The 23771-nt window shown below is 33.7% G+C and overlaps 1 protein-coding gene across 1 annotated transcript in view; it reads right to left on the bottom strand.

Moving 5' to 3' along the window:
• Positions 1 to 4932: 4932 nt before the first annotated feature.
• The window catches only part of HSPA4L (heat shock protein family A (Hsp70) member 4 like), a 45511-nt gene continuing 26672 nt past the window's right edge, over positions 4933 to 23771 (bottom strand). The window contains exons 12-19 of the mRNA XM_080797450.1: positions 22424 to 22623; positions 17052 to 17150; positions 15418 to 15555; positions 12150 to 12275; positions 11530 to 11637; positions 9927 to 10046; positions 8439 to 8600; positions 4933 to 6567 (exon numbers count right to left, since the gene is read on the bottom strand). Of these exons, the coding sequence (XP_080653576.1) occupies positions 6376 to 6567; positions 8439 to 8600; positions 9927 to 10046; positions 11530 to 11637; positions 12150 to 12275; positions 15418 to 15555; positions 17052 to 17150; positions 22424 to 22623 (1145 nt within the window). The 3' untranslated portion in view covers positions 4933 to 6375. The remainder of the gene's footprint in view (positions 6568 to 8438; positions 8601 to 9926; positions 10047 to 11529; positions 11638 to 12149; positions 12276 to 15417; positions 15556 to 17051; positions 17151 to 22423; positions 22624 to 23771) is intronic.

The raw sequence follows: 23771 nt of genomic DNA, 5'->3' as shown, positions 1-23771 counted from the left end.
TCACCATCACAGTGAACTTAAATAGGAAACCAAATGGAGTCATTTGGCAATGCAGCTGCTGGATATTAGTTCAAACTGCCTTCTGGCATTTCCAGGCTATGTAAACCATCTTGAACCTATTGTTCCTTATACTTAAAAAGGGAGAATTTTTAAGGACAAAGTATTGGGAGGTACTTATAATAAAAGGACATTTCTTCTCCACCCCTGGAAGGTTCTGTCTTTCCTGTTTAATTAACTAATGACTTAGGTTTTACAAGCAAGCAAAACAAACCTAAATCCTATCCAGTTCTCCCCAGTTCAGGATGAAGAGGAATGAAATGCCAATTGTTAAGCCTTCTAGACTTAACAAGTATTTATTTGCATTTCATTGGACAGTCTACAGTCCATATAAACATTTTTCTAGACAGAGGATCCATTAGCCTTTAATTCTTTCATGTTTTTCTGTCCCTAGAATATTAAGTACTGAATGCTCTAATCTAGACCAGGGGACCTTAATCATTTTCTTATCCCAACACCCTAAACTACTTGATACATTTTTGTCAATAGCAGTTCTCAAGCAGGAGCTATTATGAGACTCACTGGGGCATGGAGCTCCTCTATGCCTACTGAAAATGCCTAAAGTCTTCAAAAATTCATTTCTTCCTGTTTTCTCTTCCAGTATATAAAGCTAAATTTATTCTCTGACAACACATCCAACATTAGCAAACTATTTTAGTTTTCAGAATCAATAGCATTAGGAGATTTCAAAAATTTGCCCAATTAAAAAACCCTCATCAACAAGCAAATTTTTGTAAATGTTTCTGAGGACTTGTCTGAAAACTACCATCAAGTCAGTGAAGTTCAATATGTGAAAAATAAACCTCAGGTGTTTATTTGAACTTCTTGAACGCATGGTTCAAGAAGTATTTATAGATTTATTCTGATTACATGACTTGTCAGTGTGCACTGTCATCCAAAATTTAATTGTATTATCAATTACTATTTGTTCACTAGTATTAAGATGTCAATTTACATACATAAATTGTTTTATATTCTTTGATCCTGCCATATGTAAACATTTTTTAGGAGGTTTGTGAACCAAAATTGTATGCCAAATATATATTCCTAGAATGTTACCAACATAACATCACAACCTATTCTCATGTTGGCTCACTAAAGCGGAGGGTCTGTAACATGCAAAAATCAGTTGATTATTTTTATAGACACATCATACTTGGCAATGATTTTATGCATTGCACTGGTTACTCTTTGTATTGAAAACAAACTGGGAAATGAAGAAATCAAGTGTAGTTTCCTTAAAAAAAATTAGCTAGTAGGAACTAAACTGCCAGAAATTGTTTTACACTAATGACTAGAGTCAGAGTCACCATGTACAGAAATTATTTTAATAACGGTTGAAGAAAAGAAAAATGACTTGGATGCCATATTGTTAGAACTAAAACAATGATAATATTTAAAAAACTGCTTCTATATACTGTAGTATTGAACAATGACTTCATCCTACCAAGTATAAAAGGTAACCACTTTTAATGTAAGTCTCCTAAAACACTAAGCCATAAAATTTTATTTCAGGGACAAAAGTACAATACTTTAAAGCAGTACCTTGCATTACCTTGATTTCCCTATCTCTAATGACATTTTAACATCTTATTTTGATTTGATCCATATAATTTCAAGAGGATTTTACTCAAGGTCTTGGAAGCAAAAAATTTAGGAAATTCTAAGAAAACAAAGATGCATAATAGCACATGTATGTAAATCAGAAAGCAACAAAAAATGGAAGGTGGCTAACCCTTTAACAACTATTTTGAATTTCTGAACCTTGTTATTTTTTCACATTGATATTTGTATTAAAAATAAGGAATGCTGGGTTTCTTAATACACAGTAATTCACAAAACTGACCTCTTTTGATCCAGAAGTACTTTAAAGTATTCTACTTAAAAGTATTCTAAGGCCAAAACATGAAAAATCTAGAAGCCATTATTAAATTTTAGAGATATTTATATATGGAAACTTACAACACAGCTCTTCAAGTATGAATTTAAGAGTCAAAGCATTCTTCACAGTAAGATTTGGTATTTAAATGGGACAAAGGTAATAAAATTAGCTATCGAAGTGATAGGATAGCAGTGAAACTATTTTTAAAAATCCATGAAATAAAGCACCTAATGAATCTAAGATTAAAAAAAAAAAACCAAAATGTGCTTGCGAAAAATAGATTATTTCAGAGCTTAGAACTGAATGAAAAGATAAATAAAACAAGATTAACCAGGAATAATAAGATCATTTCCATCTATAAGTTTATACACTATAAAACATACTGAATTTCACTTATCTCTATACAGGATGGGTTATTTTTAAGTATCAATTTACTTCCTTAATAAATCAATCCTGTAACTTAGAACATGACAGTAATAGATTCCAAAGCAAAGATGATACTGTTAATTTTTATTACGGTTATGGATTTTGACCTGCTTGACAGAGTCGAATGTTCATGATTCAATTATTTTCTTCTTTGATTTGAATGTTCCTAGTCATTTAGTAATATATTTTAATAGATATGCATTTTCTCTTGGTACCCACTCTAATAATATGCTAGAGGACGTGTCCTTAGGGATCTGGAAGATGAAAGAACAATTACCACCTAATAGGTACTTGACCACTGCCAGAGAGATTTAAGTTGTCTTCTTAAGCAGTTTCAGTTTAATATTCTAAGAATTCCAGGTGCCCTTTTTTGTGTGAAACAAATAGCCTTGAATTTAGCAAGAAAAGAATTGAGACATCTGTTTTATAAACTCAAAGCTGCTGTTTTCTTGGGAAACATAGGAATATGTGGAAGAACATTAATTTTAGTACTTTTTTAAATTAGAGATTGGAAGCAAAACAGCTGAAATTTTTTGTTTTGATAAAGAGTTTCGTTTGGTCTTTTTCATCTGCATTAAAGTTTTGTTACATTATTGAAAAAAAATTATATGCTTCCTGGGAACTTTAAAATGGTAAGACCTTAGATTAAATAAGACCTTGACAAAAAACAAAAGGTAACTATAAACCTTTTTCTTTTTTGATCAAAAAAAGTGCTTTCTGAAATTGACTGCTTCAAGATTAGTTTGCTAAATGATAGTTACAAACCACTGTAGAGTAAAATGATAATAAAATATTAGAATCACACTTTATAAGCATCGCTACTACCTATGTCATTTGAAAAGTTCTCAGTTGCTCACTTTAATTAGTGCCATCAGATTTTAAATACTGATAAAATTAAGTTATGCTTATCATTTTGTAGGATCAAATATCACAAGGCAAATTCCACTTAAAACTTCCAAAGTTTAACCACAAAATAACATTTACCTTAGAACTGCAGTTATTGGTTGTAAAACTCTAAAATGTTAGGTAAAGTCATATTTTTCTTGTCATTTAAGAATCACTTCTATATGTAAGATCAATGCCAGAGTTTCATTTGTTGTAAACTACCAAATATCAGCTATTTTTAAAAAATCCTAATGGGAAGGTTTATTATTAAAAATCAGATTTATGAAAATGGAGGAATGGTTCTATTTCAGGTCAAAATGAAGTCAGCTAATTGGTTTACTGTATTTGAATGCCTATTGTCTTTAAATGTTGATAATTTCTCAAAACAGTTCAAGATGTGCTAATTTGGATAAAATGCTTTAACACTTACTATACTGAAAATTGAGCCCCCAAATTCACTTTAATATAGACTTCTATCTAGGAAATAATCATAAATATACTAAAAATTGGCCAAGAAACTCTAAGAAATCTTTATTCCTTAATAAAAGTCTAATTAATTACACTCTTAAACACAGATGACCTGTTTATTCCAAAAGCCCCATTCTTTGGTGTGCTGTTTCTAGTTGTTTAAAACTTAAGAATTCTGTATACTGCTAAGGAATTGAAACATCACGAACTTTCTTATTTAAGCAATTTTTGTTTTTAAAATCACAGTATTATTGACTATCAGGAGTTGGATTCTGAAACCAATTTATACTTTTCCAGAGTGTACTAATCTATATTTATTAATCATCCTAGGTATTTTCTACAGACTTAGTTCATATTTGATTATAGGAAAACATTCTAATTTTTTATGTCTTTTAAAATAACTTCTAAAATAGTGACCTTTTATTCTGAAAAAAATTTTGTCTAGTACTGAACATATTTCAGTGACTAAAATTAAACTGAACCATGCCTTCTACCCAAAACTGTATTAAAGAGAACATATTTTCCTTTATTAATATACTTGATAAATAACCACACCATAAGGTTAAAGAGCTTTTGAAAATATTTAAGTTGAATGAGTAGGAAAAGTTATACATATCTTTGTTAAGTAAAGTGTTATATAACTGCAAAAATTAGAATGTTAAATATCTGACTAAAACAGAGCTACATGAACTGAAAAGAAGGAACAGAAAATATCAAGTATAGTTAGACAATTCAGATGCAGAAAGAGCTATTTCCTCATTTGTCTACAAGAAGTTATGGGGCCATATAGCTCCTAATGAAGTTCCTGGAGATTTTCTTGTAACTCAAGAAAAAGCTATAAACTCCCTAATGTGTACTGTTGAAATATTCCTTCCTATCTTTGATGCTCTTCCTGAAATGAACCTACATATTTAACCTATAAAGGAAAAGTAACTGCTTTAAAGGAAAAAAAAGTACTTCATTATTAACGGGTATAGTCAGTTCACCTTTAGAGTATTAAGACAAGTTTGAAGACTAGAAAACATTAAAAATATCTTGGGTCTATATGATTTTTTTAATGCAAAAAAGGGACATCTCCCTCAAAAAGGATGAATAAAAATCCCTGCAAAATGCACTGCTCCATACTCTCCCTTTCAGTGCAGACTACATTGTAGAAACAAAATCTCTCTTAAGAGCACTATCTCTGAGAAATAATGACTATCCCTAAAGATATTCAACTCTCAATTTTTACTACTTAAGAAAAGTCAGGATTAATATAAAGGTTTAGCTTTGGGGAAAAGTGAGCCTTTCAAAATTTTAATTTAAGTTAATCTAGTTGATTGGCATGAAACACCAGTGCCCATGGCATTGTCTAGGCTTCTTGTAGGTTTGGAAAGTCATTTCAGTCTGCTCCCATACTTAAAACAGCTTCAAGCCTCTGGAAGGAACTGAACAATGTGAACAAGTCTGGTGATGGAGCATAGATTAAGTCCTTAAAATATCTTAATTTCACAGTCCTTTGTCCCATGTAATATATATAAGAAGCACCAAAACTGGAGCCAACATCTGAACAGGTAATGTAACAGCAGGAACTATAATTTAATCACATCATATCATATTACACTTATGTAACATTCTATATTTTGCCTGTTGATATGTAACATAGTTTATTACAAGCATTATTTCCTAAGACTTACGGTAGAAGTACTTCTTTTCAAGTATTACTGCTTATTTAATAGTGTTTATCTACTTCTTAACATTGAGTAAATCAGTGATAAATGTATATAATGCGATACACATTGTGCCCATTTCTCCCTACCCTGTGTTATTAACAAAATCAATTAAGAAAACCAAAACAACTATTAAAACTGAAACAAGGCTATCAACATCACAGATGCATGTCTGAGTAGGTCAACAGAATTTCCCCCTTAACATGAAGGTATTTTCATCAATAATGCTTCTTATCTTTAGGCTAGTATTACTTTAGCAGCAGCTGGTCTTCAGGACAAGTAGATCAGAAGTTTCAAGTGAAAATGACACTGAATTACTCTCAGAAAACATCAATCCACATTACTAATAAAAGATGCAAACTGCTGGTGTCACTGTAACATAAAAATTGTGTTTCCCTTTCATCATGTGATTTCATTTATGTGATGACAACACTTTGGAGTTCTCATTGCACACCAATGAGATCATCTGTTTTAATATTTAAATTATAACTACAATAACTAGAAAAAAAGTCAGTGCCTCAGTGGCTTTAAACCACATCAATTTCAATGTTTTTCAAAATGATGATGCAATTAAATCTATGCTTCTGCAACAATAGTGCAATACAGTATCCTCTCCTGAATACAGGAGCTGAGGTTTATCCAAGTAGAAGCTTTAAATAAGGTAGATTGTTGCCAAATACGTATCAGTCTCGCATGTTTGATAGAACATGTATTAAGAAAGCTAAAACTGACTTGTAAATCTATACTCAGCTAAAGCTTCACATAAGCAGCAATGGAAATGAACAGAGGTGCACTCAATATAAAACACTTTTCAAAACTACTCCAAAAAACAAATGACAAAAAGTGGTTAAGAACAACTGAACGTATGTTGTGTGTACCACATGTAAAAGGAAGAATGGACCTTGTGGTTGCTTGCACTGTTTAAATTATGTGAAGGTAAATTAAGACTTAGTCCACTTCCATCTCTCCAGAAGATTTAGTATGCTGGGAGCTGTCTTTTGTTGTATCTGGTTTAGTTTCAGTCCCACTCTGTCCATCCATTGGTCCATTGTGTTCACTATTAGCTTTTGCTTTGTCTTCAGCAACCTCTACTTTTGGTTTGGGCTTGTAAATGATGGGGTTACAGAAATTATCCAGTTCCTAAAGACATGGAGAAAAATGATATCAAAAATACTACAGAACAGATTACCATTAATTTTCTAAATTTCCACATTAATAAGATATTCCTGAATTTATGTTAGCTCAGTTAGATAACCAAGTTTCTTCAAATACATCAATGAAGCATTTATTTCTGGGTTAGTCCATATTAATGCTGACAAGGAACTCTTCAATCTTTAATAAATTCTTTGTATCTAATCTTCTTAAAAACTGGTTCCTCATAATTGAAATATAGTTTTCTTGGGCAGAAATAATTTTTAATTCATTCCTTTAAATTATGCCTAGTGCTCTGAGAATTATATCAAATAACATTTCATAAATTGGTATTTACATGAAAACAGCTTCATAAGTGGAACTGTAGAACTATGCTGAAGGAAAATTAAGTCATGAATGTAAATGCAACTTAATAATTTAAAGTAAGTACAATGTAATTTCTCTATCTTTGCTTATTTCTTTTTAACACAGAAATAAAAGACCATTAAAATCCCTAAGACCAGTGTCACAGAGATTGGGAAACTACCCTTACCACACTACATCTGATTAGGAGTAAATTATTATGGCTTCTTTGCAAAGCTCTCTCAAAAGGAAAACACTTTGCTTTGATTTTAAAAATACCTGTTTATTGTTTAAAAAAAAAGCAAAAACAAAAACCTTGGAAACATACTGAACTAGATAAGGCAAAACAAACAAACAAACAAACAGCACCTGAAATTCCATCTTCTACAGATTAACATGAACATTTTGGTGAACATCCTTCTAGGTGTATGTCCATGCATACACATACCTGCAAACCTACAGATCTGTGAAGATGCTTGCTAATTTATACAGTGAAATAATGTCATTTAGATTCTGTAATCTTTCCTTTTTCATGCAATATGTTGTACACATCTTTCTATCTAAATAGATCTCTGTATCTAAAATTATGTAATGATTGCAAAGTGTTGAATGGATGCTTCAATTTATCTAATTTCTTATTGCCAGGTATGTGTTTCTTCCAATTTTTTGCTAATTAATAAGCAAGGGTATTTATGTGCCTATCCCTGTGCAATGATCAATTTAGAATGAATTCCTAGAATTGTGATTTCTGGGTTAAAGGGTACATATACGTCCTTTAAATTTCTAAACATATACTGATTCAAAATGTTTTAACAAATTCAACCAAGTTGCTAAGGGAAAACATCTGTTTCTTTGCACCCTGACAACTTATGACAAAGATTATGAATGTAAACACAAAACCATGAATCAGATGAAAAGAGATGGGTGGAGGAGAATGTGATGAGGATGAACACTTTTTCATATATATTTATTGGACATGTATACCTTCTTTTGTCAATTGCTATTCAATGTTTTTACTCATTTTTCTACTAAGATGCTTATCTTTATTATAAAATTTGTCTCCATGTTTTTCATGGTGTTCTTTTCTATGATAATCTTTTGTATTTTCATGGGTAATGTTTTTTAGACTGGGAAATTTATCTCAGAAATAAGATTTACCACAGAATTTTACAGGTTTCAAATTATGTCAAAGACCAATACTGTGAAGTTTTACTATGGAGATTTAGAAGTCTTATCTAATCTAGAAAAGTCTGAAGTATTTAACAGTAAGTTATCACATTGCTTTCTTTCTGCATTACACTTAAAATGTAAAAAATAGCCTTGTGTATGTGACTAAATCAAGGGACAGGGATGTCCCACCTAGAATCTTTTTTTTTTTTTTTTTCAAAATTAAAAATTAGCCTTAAACTTGTTATCTCTAAGTTCTTTCGCAAGTTGATTATTTCTCAAAGCACGGCTCCCATTAAAAATGTTTAATGCTTGAACCCATTAAAAGAAGAATTTTGTAGGTAACTTACCTTTGACTTTGCAACTATTTCTGAAACTTTCACCACAGGATCCTGAGTGAGACTTAGTTTGTTCTGTGCATTCATCTTACTGTTCAGCCAACTCATGGCGTCGCTGATATATTTTTCAACTTTTTCCACTTCAGTCTGATCCAGGTGATCGTATCTTTCATCCTGTCAAAAATTTTTTACTTAATGTAACAGATTTTTATATCAATTAATAATTTCTATTTAAAAGATTTAGATTCTTATTGAATGTATACCTCACATATATCCATGCTAAGAAGCCATATACAAATTATATAGAATTGAAGAGAATGGGAGAAAGAAAAAAGATCAGTGTGCGTTTTTTTTTCCTTAACTTTAGTTTTGAGGTATTGTCTTTTCTTTTTCTTTTTCTTTTTTTTTTTAAGATTTTATTTATTTGACAGACAGAGATCACAAGCAAGCAGAGAGGCAGGCAGGGCGGGGGGGGCGGGGAAGCAGGCTCCCTGCTGAGCAGAAAACCTGATGCAGGGCTCAATCCCAGGACCCTGAGATCATGACCTAAGCCGAAGGCAGAGGCTCAACCCACTGAGCCACCCAGGCACCCCTCTGTGTGCATTTTTAAAAGAAAAGGCTTTCTGAAGAAGTCATTTTTGCCAAAAAATGCCTAGTGGGGAATATTCAAGGGAATAATACTTAGCCAACAAAGAAGCTGTTCGGAACTGAATTTGTTAGGGAATAAAGAGAAATAAGAGAAGGCGGCATACTGCAAGCTAGACAGAAAATTCTCAAAATACAGCAGAACAGCATGGTAAGTTGTTGATAAGGAGAATTACATAATGACATTCTGTCTGAAAAACACAACTGCAGCCACCCCATATAGGAAACAATCTAAGAATTCATGGTTCAGGATGGTAGTCACAAGACCAGAAAGAAAGGGCAATGCAACGTGGATTACAGACTGGACATGGAAAATAAAGGGAAATGGAATGAAAGAGTACTCCAAAGCCAAAACAGTGGGAGAATAGTGATAATGTGTTTTAAAACCACACACACCTAGGGAATTTTAAGAGATTAAAGTCATATACCTGCACTGTATTTTAGGAGCTTAAGTACCCTTTATTGGTAACTTTCCAATAAATAAAACTTTTCTGTTTGTTTGTTTTTTTTTGTTTTGTTTTATTTGGTGAGAGAGTGCAGGGATGGGGGTGGAGATAGAGGGAGAGAGAGAATCCCAAGCAGGGTCCACATTCAGCATGGAGCCCAACGCAGACCTCGATCCTAAGACCTGAGATCATGACCTGTGCCAAAATCAAGAGTCAGATGCTCAAATGGCCAAGACACCCAGGTGCCCCTCCAATAAAAAGAAAAGTTTTAAGTTTGGTGCACGAGGTCTCCAGAATTTGGTGGCAACAACTGCTATCACTTTGTAGCTAAGAACTTACAGATTTACCCCACTGCCACGATGAACTACCCACATGCCATCATCATCAGCTGGCTTTGTGGTTTTCATACCTTGTTTCTGTATGCTTCTATCACTTTCATAACAAGTTGAATCTTTTTTCCCAAGTCGTTTAAAGCTTTTGGTCTCTCCTCATGTTCCATGTACCTCATCTGAATAGGTTGGCCATATTTCTATTAAATTTTTTTAAAAGAAAAAGTTATTAACAGAAAATAACTTTTAACACACACGAGGGGGAGGAGCAGAGGGAGAACTACACTCCCCACTGAGCAAGGAGTCCCTGGGATCATGACCTGAGCCAAAGACAGATGCTTAACCAACTGAGCCACCTTGTGCCCCTCACTGTTTTGTTTTTGAAAAAAGGACTAAGTACTGTATTTTTTAACCATCTCAAAAAAAAAAAAAAATACTAAGGCCTGTGAAGCCTTCTACAACATTCATTTCTATGGTTACTTATATATTTGGGGTAAAATAATCCTTTTTGAGAGCTGCTGGGCTTTTCAGTTTCTTCTACTGGCCTCAGCTGCCTGGCTGCTCCTACCACCCAAAATATATACATTCTTCTAGGGAGATGGGGAGTAATGCCACCATCAAGATAAAATGTGATAAAGCCTAGTTTTGGTTTTAAGTTTTAAGGTTTTTAAAGTTTAGGTTTTCTAGTTGATTTTTAATTATTCCATATGGAAGTAATTTACTGGCATGAAGACAGTTGTAACTTTTTCAAGATATTAACTTTTGCTTTTAAGTAACTTCTCTTATACTCCCCACCTCTCCCAGTCCTAAAGGGCTGTCTTTTCCCATAGCCTAGGAATCATTATCGATGTGATCTATGTTTTCTCCTTGCTACTCAGAATGGCTCAGTGACCAGCAGCATCAGAATTTCTTGGAAGCTTGTTAAAAATAGATAATCACGGGCCCATCATTCAGATATATACTGAATCATAGTCTGCATTTAGTAAGAGCCCCTGGTAATTATGTGAACATTAAAGTATTGCTATGATCCACACAGAAGAAGAAAAGACAAATTTCCTATCATCCTTGTAATATGAACTTAAAACTACTTTTTTCAGGGTAGGGCAGATAAGCAGAAAGGAGTAAATGTGGTCTTTTCTTAAAATCATACCATTGGCCCTAGAAAAGGGAGACCTGGTGGCCACATCTCATTTTTTTGTGGAAGGACATTCAAGAGCAGGAGTGCTACTTTTTAATTTCTTCACTGGCCAGGTGTCCCCCTCAGTTGCAATGTGAAAATACAAAATAGGGCAGTATATTACTCCTCAAAATCATGACAGTGAAGGGGAGAGAAGTAGAGAAAGGGTGTAACCTCTAATGGGTAAGAAGGGATTAGGTTCACAAATCTGTTCTTAATGACATCTCAGAAATATATGGTTAATGTAAAACTGGTAACACTCCAATCATCTGCTACATATTTATATCTGAAAATCTTAACAAATGATTATACATTATTTGATTTCAATTATGTAGCATTATTGCCCTCCAAAAATGCTTTTAAGATTAGAGAACATTTCTTCCTACATGCATCTTGCTTTATTATTTTCTAATATATTTATTAAAAATAGACTTTGCTTTTACAGCAGAATTTTTAGGAAAACTTAATGTTCTATTGAAAACTAACATGGACTTTAAAAAATTTACCTTTAGTTCTTGAAGCTTATCCACATAAATTTGTTTAGGCTGGTCTTCTCCTTCTTCATAAAGCCAATTTTCTGTGTCTTCCAATATCGCAGACAGTTTATTCAAGTCCTAGTTATACATTTAAAAGACACTGACTGAAAATTCCTTAGAAATAAAAGTTATCAAAGAAGGACAGAATGTTTTTCAAGTATAAAAGATTAAATTTCAATTTCTCTGGCTTTTTATTCATAAACACGTTTTTCACTATAGTTCTGCAGTTGGGAGAAATAACTAAGAACCATTCCTAAACGTGGCTCAAGGAGATGGACAACAGTAACACATTTGGTATGCTTATTTATATAATTCGTATTAGCATTGTCAAACAAATCATTTTTTTAAAGATTTATTTTAGGAAGACAGTGTGAGTGGGCAAGAGTGCATGGGAGCGCAAGTAGAAAGGAGGAGTAGAGAGGGAGAGAGCAGTCTCCGCACTGAGCGCAGAGCCCAACATGGGGCTCGATCTCACAAACCTGAGATCACGACCTGAGCTGAAATCAAGAGTCAGATGCTTAACCAACTGAGCCACCCAGGTGCCCCTCAAACAAAGAGTTCTAATAAAAAATTTTAAAATTTAGACTTACTTCTTGAGTGATGAATTTTTCATAGACCGTGCCCAGCTTGTCTCTAAAATCATACACATATTCTTCAACAGCATTCTTAGCATCGTTTCTTTCTTTCTCTAATTTATCTTGCATTATCATCTTCCCCTGTATTCAAAATGTTTAGATTAGCTGCTATTAAGAATATGCAGGAGAGTCATCAAGGAAATGCATATAAAAACCACAATGAGCTATCACCTAATACCTGTCAGAATAGCTAGAATCAAAAAGACAAGAAAAAAGTGTTGCTAAAGGCATAGAGAAAAAGGAACCCTCGTGCAGTGTTGGTAGGAATATAAACTGGTGCAGCAACTGTGGAAAACAGTATGGAGGTTCCTCAAAAAATTAAAAATGGAAGTGCCATATGATCCAATAATTCCACTACTGGGTATCTGCCCAAAGAAAACAAAAATAATTAGAGGTATGCACCTCTGTTTATTGTAGCATTATTTACAACACCAAGATAGAGAAGAAACCCATGTCCATTGATAGATGAAGAAGGTATGAGTTGTGTGTGTGTGTGTGGGGGGGGGGGTGTGTGTGTGATGGAGTATTACTCAGCCATTAAAAAGGATGAAATCTTGCTATTTGCAACAACATAAATGGACCTATGTTAAGTGAAACAACTCGGACAAAAACAAATGCCATATGATTTCACTTAGTGGAATCTAAAAAACAAAACAAATGGATAAACAACGAGTAGAAACAGAACTGATGGTTGCCAGAGAGGATATAGGTGGGAAGATGGGCAAAATGGGTGAAAGGGAGTGGAGATACAGGCTTAGAGCTATGGAATGAGTAAGTCATGGGGATAAAAGGTACAGCATAGGGAATATAGTTAATAGTATAATAATAGTGTATAGTGAGGGATGATAGCCATACTTGTGGTGAGCAAGATGTATAGACTAGTTTATCATTATGCTATATTTCTGAAACTAAAGTAATACTGCATATCAACTAGACTTCAATTTAAAAAAAAAAAAGAATATGCATCAGAAAAATGCAAACCAAACCTGTTCATACCTACTAGAATGACTATAATCAAAAGAAATGGATTGTAAGAAATGGACAACACTGGTGAGGATGTAGAGAATTTTTAACCCTTGCATATTGCTATTGGGAATGTAAAATCCTGCAGCTATTATATAAAACAGTCTGGTGGTTCCTCAAAAAGCTAAACAAAGATTTACAGTATGACAGCAATTTCACTCCTAGGTATATAACCAAAGGAACTGAAAACAGGAACTCAAAACAGGTATTTGTATGCCCACTACAGCATTATTCACAATAGCCAAAGGGTAGACAACTCAGTTGTCCATTAACAGATGAATGGATAAATAAAATGTACATATATATCCAATGAAATATTACTCTATTCTAAAAAGGTGTTAAGTTCTGATACATGTTACAACATGGATGAACTCTGAAAACACTATGCAAAGTATACCAAACCAAACACAAAAGGACAACTATTGTATGATTACAGTCATATGATTTATCTAGAATAGGCAAATCCAGAGACAGAAAGTGGCTAGAGTTTACTGGGGGTTGGGATAAGAGAAGAATGGTGAGTTATTAATGATTACAGACTTTCTGGGGTTATGAAAAAATTATGAAAAAGAAATAGGCAGTGGTGACAATTCACAAAACTTCGAATTTAACAATGCCACTGAATTGCTGTACATTTAGTCAAGTGGCAAATTTTATGTTATATACATTTTACTACAATTTAAAAGATTAGTAAAGTGTGATATTCCAAAAGCCACCAAACTATACTTTAAATGGGTTAACTGTATGGTATGTGAATTATATCTCAATAAAGCTATTTTAAAAACCTCACAAAGACTATGTCATTGTACATACTCGGGTTCAATACCTTGGCTCCCCATTTACTAGCTTTGAGATCACAGGAAGTTCACTGAACCTCTCTAAGCCGTTTTCTTATCCTAAAATAGAGAGAATACAACTATCTGTCTGTTAGGGCTGTTAGTAAGATTGATATAATTCACATAAAATTTTAGTATAGTGCCTAGCACCTAACTCGTGCTGAATAAATGTTAGCTCTGGAAGGGGATATAGTATAGTGGTTGTGATCTTGAGCTTTGGAGACAGATTACCCAGATGCAACTCAAAGGTTACTCTCTGACCTTGTGTGATTAGGCTACCTGTTCCTGTCTCTTCATCTGTAAAACATAAATCTCTAACAGTACTTATACTTCACAGGTTTGAGTATTAAATACGATATCAATGTGTTTTAAGAGGTTTAGCAAATATGATTATTGTTATAACTCACGCAAAGAAGTAAAGAATCTGAGAATTGTTAATACCTGAACAAAATTTTCACTTTAACAGAAACAGTATTTTAAACAGAAGACTACAGTGCACAGACCTTTGGAATTTAAAATAGTAAGACATTTAAAACCTTAAAAAAAATCGTATACACAAAATTTGCCACAGCAGCACTTGCCTACAGTTTATTCCTTTGGGAAAATTAATTTGTCTCAAAACAAATTCTTAATTACTCATGGTCTCCAAGAATGCTTGCTTCCACCTTAATAGTTAACGAACAGGCAATATAGAAAGGTACTAAACAGGGCAATCATTATAAAGTCAAATTCTCTTGAAGAAATTCCCAGAATAATGTGCACCAAGAGGAGAATATGGGCGCTTCAAAGAAAACTGATTTTTTCTAACACTAGCCAAGCCTGTAGAAATTACCACTACTTAAATAGAAGTTTTAAAAATAAAATTATTTCTTACACAACTGCTAGTCAAGAAACAAAACTCTTTTCCTCGAGAGACTATAAAATTAGATACATGTAATTAGACATGTAAAGAAAATTTCAAGAATGACAATAGATCTTAAGAAGTCAGAAAATATTCTGAATAGAGCCTTATCTTTAAGAACACATTGGAAGAGGGGAGCTGCTATGCTTCCCCATACAATGTCTGCTGGGTATTAATGCTAAAGACAAAGTACCAGGGGATAAGAATCCTTAGTATTAGAGTGGTCTTTATAGTGGAGACAATGCATATTTTTCACATAACTCTAATGAAAGCTACAATGTACATGACATTAACATAGCTCAGTATTTTGTCTAAAATAAAATAGTTCAATGACTTAAATAATTCCTTAGGAGTTATGGACTAAGTACCCAAACTGTGGGGGGGGGGGGTCATAATCATTCACTTTTACAAAAATTTCAGACTACACTACCACTTATTTCAATATCAACTCAAATTTATATACCTCATTTTCAATGTAGCTGTTGAGAAGATCTTGGCCCAATTGTCTACACAGGCTACTCTGAATAGGCAGATCAATACTCTTGACTTTTCCTTTTTTAATAGTCTGGTTTAATCGATCTTGTTTGTCTGAGGAAGCTGACTGCAAAGAGAAATGCAAGAGAAGTAAAATAAAACCAGCTTAAAAAAAGATTTAAAAGTGATTTCAGATGAAACAAAAAAGTAAAATCAAAACTTTTACCATCTACTGTACTTAATACTACGTTAATATGGATAGTATTTTATACACTGCATACACTACATCTTTCTACATAAAAGACACCAGGATGGAAATGCAAATTAAAGCCAAAATGAGATGCCACTTCACTTCACACTCATTAGGAACAGCTATAATGAAAAAAAGGAAAATAACAAGAATTGGTGAGGATGTGGAGAAACTGGAGGCCCTCATACACTGCTAACAAGATTATAAAATACTGAAACCACTCTGGAAAAACAGTTGGGCAGTTCCTGAATGATGATAACGCTATAAAAATGATTACAGTAATAGTTGCAAAACTCTGCACTATTACATTTATATAATGGAGTATATTAAAAACCACTGAATTGTACACTTCAAATGGGTGGACTATACGGTATATAAACTATATCTTAAGCTGTTATTTGTTAAACAATTAAAGCAAAAAATACCAAGAAAAATTAAAAATCTAGAAAAATAGGCTTTAATTTTTAAATTACAGAGAGCCTAGAACTGTTTTGTTGTTGTTGTTGTTGTTTTTTGGAGAGCCTAGGACTTGAAACAGAATCTTTTTTTTTTTTTAAAGATTTTATTTATTTATTGGCAGAGAGAGAAATCACAAGTAGACAGAGAGGCAGGCAGAGAGAGGGGAGGAAGCAGGCTCCCCGGTGAGCAGAGAGCCCGATGCAGGGCTCGATCCCAGGACCCTGAGATCATGACCTGAGCTGAGGGCAGAGGCTTAATCCACTGAGCCACCCAGGCACCCCGAAACAGAATCTTTATAACCTCTGGAAAACATCTACAACTAACCTATATAGATTAAATTCTACTCAGGTTAGACAGACCTGTTGAAGATGGTTATTTAGAGCTGCAGCCCCATTCATCTGGGTGATTAGATCAGGGTCTCTCCCTTTTATTGGCAACAACTGTCTCAGTAAAATGATGACTTTCAATAAAAGAATTCTCCTTTAAAGTTTTACCTTCAAAAATATTTTTTTTTTGCACAAAGGGAAATATTGTATAATATGCAGCAAAATGCTAAGAGTGGTTAATTTTGAAATGTGAGGTTACTGATAATGTAAGTTTTCTTCATTTAGCTTATTGTATTTCCTATTTTTCTGGGATTATATGGTTTTTTAACGACACAAAAAATTACTGAAAAATGCATCTTCTTTTTCTCACCAAAGGGATAATTTTACTTACATTGTTAGTGTTCATTCTTTTAAAAATCCTCTATAATAAACTCATAGAATTGTATTTATTCTGGTTATATGCCTCTATACTTCCAGAGTACTAAGATTTAAAATATCAAGTGTATTAAAAGCACGCAGTATAAAGTAAATACGTTACTCAAAATACCAATCTCAAAAAGACACAACCACAAAAACAGTAAAACGCACCTTTGTTTTGGTTCCTGTATGATCAATTTCCTCTTCTGGGGTGTGTTCAGCATGACATTTTTGATGCCCTCCTTCTTCTTGGTCAACTTGCATTTTATCCTGGATAGAAAAATGTAATTGATAAAATGAGTGTCCTCCTTATTCTATTTTTTAAAAATAAACAGCGTGTTAAGTGTTCAAAATTGTAATGTGTGAACATTGTAAAGTACAAGGCTGTTTTCCAAATGAGAATAACTACAAATAAATAGATTAACACACAAAAGAAAAAGATCTATTTGATAATAAGTGAATAAACAGTTTCATTCAGCTGTGGTCAAGTAACTACAAAAGAAACAGAAAACCATTTTCAAGTTAAAGTCACCAATCAAAATTCACAAAGATAAGCTTACCAAAAAAAGAACATTAAATTTGACTTGAAAAATGTTTTTGAAGAACTAAATGTGGGAAAATGAGATACAAAATACGTGTATTACATAAGTTCATTTTTTTAAAATGTAGTAAAATACCCAATACATCAGAACTGTCAAAGTAGATGATTCCAAATTATTACAAAGTAAGCTTCAAAGATTTTTTTAATGTCTAAAAGACAAACTTTCAACCAGTTAAAATAAACTCTACTTGGTAAACAATCACAAGTAATAGATTCTTCTGGTCTGTCTTAACATTATATGGCCATCCTACTAAAAAGAAGCCTGGAATTCAGGAATCAGTATAATTTAAGTCTTCTTATATATTTGGGAGTTAAGCAAATATAAAATACTCAAAGACTATCACGAGGAAATGCTTACTTGTGGCAAAGAGAATAAGTTAGAAGATCATTTAACCAGTGTTCTTTGTAGTTAAAAGGTCAATTATCTCTGAGGTGCCTGGGTGGCTCAGTGGAGAAAGTGGCTGATTGGTTTTGGCTCGGGTCATGATCTCAAGGAGTCCTGGGTCGAGCCCCATGTAAGAAAGTCTGCTTGTGGATGCTGTCTCTGCCCCTCCCCTTGCTAATAAATCTTTTAAAAAGTTTTTTTAAAAAGCCAAGTATTTCTGATATTCCACCCCACCCCACCCCCAGCCAACTTCCAACTGTAGAATTTCCCCGATCCTGATCGAAAAAAGGTGAAAAAAAATGATATAGTGGTGAGTTGGTACAATGTAGGAAGACACAAATACATTTAACTCTACTTCATGAAATACTAAGAAAAAAATACTTCCAATTAAGTGGCCAAAATGCTTGATCAGTTAGCATTTTTATTTGATACTTATTGAAAGAGCTCTTCTAACGTATATATTTATCTCTAAAAGATAAATCATATGAAGTGGTTAAGGTATTTCTAAAACTTCACATTCAAATTTTCAACTCTTCTGAATCAGTTAATTGAGTTGTTCAGTTGTTAAGTATTTTTCTACAAAATATTGTCCTCTCTGCCATCAAAAGCATCAGTGACCCAGCATTTGTTTCAAAATTGTTCCAGTATGGTCTCTTAATATTTTCTTATAAGCCCCTGATACCTATTCTGCAAGTTTTATGATGGTATTTTTTTTTAAGTTTTTATTTTATTTATTTGACAGAGATCACAAGTAGGCAGAGAGGCAGGCGGGGTTGGGGGAGGGGGGAACAGGCTTCCCGCTGAGCAGAGAGCCCAATGTGGGGCTCGATCCCAGGACCCGGGGATCATGACCTGAGCCAAAGGCAGAGGCTTTAACCCACTGTGTCACCCAGGCGCCCCTATGATGGTGTTTTCTTTATCACACCAAAAGGAGTCAGTTTTCGGACAGCAACCAGGACTTGAATTCCTTCCATGAAGGGTCTTGAAAACAATTTTTTGATGGAAGTGTCAAGGGGATGCAATTGCCTAATCATGCCATTGGGAATAACAACCAAATTCACACTTGTACAGGTGATGAGACCTGCATCATGAGTACTGCCACTGGCAACAAACAATACATAAAAGATATGATCATTTGCAAAACCTACCCCAATTTCAGATATATTTAAAAAGGTAGAAAATTGTACAGCTTACAATTGATTTGAGTGTAATATGTTAACCTTTTGAAATGATTTGAGAAGGTTCATACAAATATTATCCATGGTGGGGAAATTAAAAGACATGCTTCTAGACTCTGGCTTCTCTAACAGATTTTAAAATTGCATGAGGGTCCAGATCGTTTTTCTGTTCCCTGCTATATCCATATACATATTCTAGTGCTTTTAGTTATTTGCTGAATAAAAAGTACTTAGGAATAAAATCCAGGGGCACCTGGGTGGCACAGTTGGTTAAGCATCCAACTCTTGGTTTCAGCTCAGGTCATAATCTAAGGGTCATGAGACTGAACCCTGCATCAGGCTCCATGCTCAGTGCAGAGTCTGCTTGAGATTCTCTCTCCCTCTGCCCCTCTAGCTTGTGCTTTCTAAAATAAATAAGTAAATCTTAAAAAAAAAAAAAAATAACATCCAGAATCATTATCATGAACTATATAAAGGCTTTACTGGATTTGTCCCTTTATCTGCCTTCTCAATTTTTTTTCTTGCCACTCTCCCCACCTTCTCCACTCCTGTATCTCATGTATCAGCTACCCTTGCACATTTGTTACAACACAAAAGGGCTTTCTGCCTCAGTGGCTTTATACTTGTTACTCACTCTGCCCAGACATCTACCCACACCTTAACTCCAAACTGCTTTCTCATCTTTCAGGCTGGTTTACCTGTTCCTTCTTCACAGAGGCTTTCCTTATCACTACCACACAGTTAATTTCCACTATGCACCCCCCCCCCCATTAATTTCCTTTATATTTAAATGGTATCTTGTTGTTTCCAGCTTGTCCTTTCCCATTAGAATGTAAGTTACAGACAGACGGAGACCTTTTCTTTCTTGCTTACCATTATATTCTCAGTGCCTAAAACAGTGCCTTGTGCATATAAGTAATCAGATATTTTGAAAAAATGGCCAATTGGGGATTAGTAAAATCAAAGTATAATAGTACAATAAATGGCATACAGTCTTTCTGATCTCTGGTTTTGTGACAAAGCTATGATATCACATCCTAAGCTGTGATAACTTCTTTGTATGACTATATATATATATAAACTTAATTTTGAGGTATCTTTATATTGAAGAAAAGTCAGCAATCTGTTATGATTTTTTTTTGGGAAAATCAAAGCTATCCTAACTTTTAATTAAAAAAAAAAAAAGAGGCCCATAAAATAATCTTTCATAAATCAACTCATGGAAAAGCCAAAAACAAACAAATAAACAAACAAAGATTCCTGCTGCATACTGGGTTTACGTCAAAGCCAATAGTGTCTGCAAGCAGGGGAGAGTAAAAAGAACTTACTACCCTCTTAGTTTCCCTCTAAAACTGAAACAATTAAATTCCAAAGTCCACTCTAATTTGGTTCACATTTTTTGGGAAGAAGGAAGAAGCGACTTTATAATGGTATGTAAGACTTAGCTCTTAAGCTTCTGGATACAGAATTTTAAAAATCCGAGAGAAAACCATTAAGAAATAAATACAGCATACAGGACGTTTTCTACACAGGATACTCAACCATCACTCCTTGTTAGCAATGCTTTGGAAATAAACTACAATTTATTCAACACTTATTATATCCAGCTATGGTAGGGATTTAAAAGGAGATAATATATGTGGTACATGCCTGCTAAAAATGCCAAGGATATGATCCACAATATTAACCTTTCATTTTCTCTTGATTATGTATGTTGTAGAAAGAATATTTAGGAACATTTTACTTATCTAGAAGAAATCCCTTATATGGGGACATCAACTACCTGGAAATGTTCCTATAAGCCAAAACATTCTTGGGTAGGCAAGTAAGTCTCTTGAATGGCCAAAGCAGCTGTCATAACTTCATACCCTTTATTCACAGGTGCAATCTTTTAAGCCCACATCCAGATCATTCTTTTAAGCCCACAAACAAAATAAAAGCAGCAAATAAGAAATGCTAGAGGTGGCAGAAAAATGGATGCTGTATTATTGTTTTTAGTGCCTAGGATCTGCTATATACAGAAAACGAAATAAAGGTCTCAGCAGAGATTTTTAAGAAAAAGAAGTGAAGAAAAACTGAACTAGTTATGAAAAATTCATCCTAAAGGCATAAAGAGTGCTCTCAATATTAGTAAAAATAAATCTTAATGGATTAAATTTACATGTCTGACAAATTATTATGAACTACAACTAAGAAAACTAACTTTTCAAAAAAAACCTATTCTTACATTAATTATAAAATATTTATACTCTTTACTAATAGATTAAGATACTTCTTTTCTCCTCAGTTCAAGGAAAGATATAATAGCAAAATAATACATGGGAAGAAGAATGAAAGAAAATGCCATGATCCTTCTTAAATGGGTACTTTAAACAGTAGTAGAATTCTGATCAATGTGGAAGATTTTAGTATAAGTATTAATAAAAACAAAGAGACAAACTTCACAAAAGGGAGAAACAGTCTTGAAATTTAACAAAACAAAATCCACTTTTTAAAAAAGATTTCTTCTTCTATTTGAGAGAGAGAGGGCACATGAGCAGGAATGGCAAAGGGAGAGAGAATCTCAAGCAGACTCCCCAACGCAGGGCTTGATCTCACAACCCTGAGATCACACAGCCTGAGCTGAAATCAAGAGTTGGATGCCCCATGAGCCACATCACCCAGGCACCCTCAAAATCCATTCTTAATATACACAAAACACAAAAAACCTAGGGCAGATTTCCAATTATGACCAAAACAAAATCTAATATTCCATTAAAAATAACTTATAAATGGTACATATATAAAAAGATGAAACCTTTGTGTAATGGAAAATATCACGTTCTCCTACGATTCCTGCATCTAAAGTATACGAAGAGTAATATAGTCTTAGGGTCATGTAACTCTTTCCTAGGGAAATAAACAGTCTAAAATCTATATTAACATTACTGAATGTATAGCACACTCTTATGTTCAAATACCACAGATACCCACTAAGCCCAGAAAAATAGCATTAAGCAGGTACTTTATCTAAAAAAAGGTACATGTATAGTTCAAAATATATCAATCTGAATGGATTTATCTCTAAGCTAAAAAGCTAGCCATAATACATGTTTTTAATGGAAATAAAGAAGAATTTAGGAAAGATGATTCCAAACACATGTGTTTCATATAAGGCTATTAAAGATGCAAAACCTCTAAGAGTTTAAAAAATGTGAAAGATGTACAGCATTTAAAATTATACTTAAAAAAATCATTCTTTGATGCTTTTATTAAAAAAGTTTACATCAATTTTTACAGTAAAATCTCAGAGATTAATATTTTCAACTTTTAAGCTATCAGTTATAATTAAGAAACTAAATATTTATTAGAGGTACCTTGCAATAGGTTTTCTACATACCACATCGTCTTTGCTTTCATTCTTAAATGAAGTTTCTGTCTCCATAGGAGCATCACTGTGATCGCCTTCCACATTTTGCTTCTCAATTACTGATGCACTGGCCACACTGAAGATTCCATGAATGTTAACACGAACTTTAACCTTCACTTTGGAACTGTCACCATCAGACTGAGGAAACACATTCTGAATAGTGAAGCTCCCTTAAGGAAAAAAGAGCTTCCATCAGAACATGAGCCTCCAATTAATTTATTCATTCATTCTTTTAGATGAAGGCAAATAATCATAAATTATATCCAGAATAACTACTGTGGAAAATGCACTGACCCTAGATCCCCTCTTTTTTATATCTTAATGGACCTAATATTAAGATTTAGAAGGGTTAAGTAGCCTGCCCAAAATCATCAATGCTAGGACAAAGGTAAGTTGGAATTTCAACAAAGGACAATTTTTTAAAAAAATATTTTATTTATTTATTTGATAGACAGAGATTACAAGTAGTCAGAGAGGCAGGCAGGGAGAGAAGAGGAAGCAGGCTGACCTGAGCCAAAGGCAGAGGCTTTAACCCACTGAGCCACCCAGGTGCTCCAACAAAAGACAATCTGACTCAAGGCAATAGAGCTTTTAAGTATTTTATAAATTGCTATTTTAAAACCAAAATAACAAAATTCAATTTATGAGCTTGATAAAAATGGACATTATCCTTTTGCTCCAAGTTTTGCAAATCATAACCATCTTGGTAATTTGCAAATAAAGCAATTTTTTAAAATTTCACCCTATAACAAAATTGCTAAGTTATTCAGTCACTAATACCTACAGAGATATTAACCTCTCACTTTAAGAAACTATTTTATTATATCTTTTAAAATACCTTATTTTTAGGTAATCTCTACACCCAACATGGGGTTTGAACTCACAACCCCAAGATGAAGATTCACACAACTCTTCCAAATGAGCCAGCCAGGTGTCCCTCTGATGTTTTATTTTTAAAAATCCATAATACATAATGATATCCATAGTAGAGAAAGGACACTAGGCAGAAAAACTGAAGTAAAAAATTTGGTTGACCTTTGTTACAGGTTGAACTGAGACCCTTACCCTCAAATTAATATAAAGTCCTATTCTCAAGTACCTCAGAATATGACCTTATTTGGAAGACAAGGTCTTAGCAGAGGTAATCAGGTTAAAATGAGGTTATCAGGGTAGGCTTTAATCCAGTGACTGATGTCCTTATATGGAGACAGATACACATACAGGACAAATGTCACATGAACATGAAGACGGCCATCTACCAACCAAGGACAGAAGCCTGGAACAGATCCTTTCCTCAAAACCCTCAGGAGGAATCCTA

The sequence above is a fragment of the Martes martes genome, assembly GCF_963455335.1.
Source record: "Martes martes genome assembly, chromosome: 2".
Classification (NCBI taxonomy): domain Eukaryota; kingdom Metazoa; phylum Chordata; class Mammalia; order Carnivora; family Mustelidae; genus Martes; species Martes martes.
This window is presented reverse-complemented; position numbering and strand designations above follow the sequence as displayed.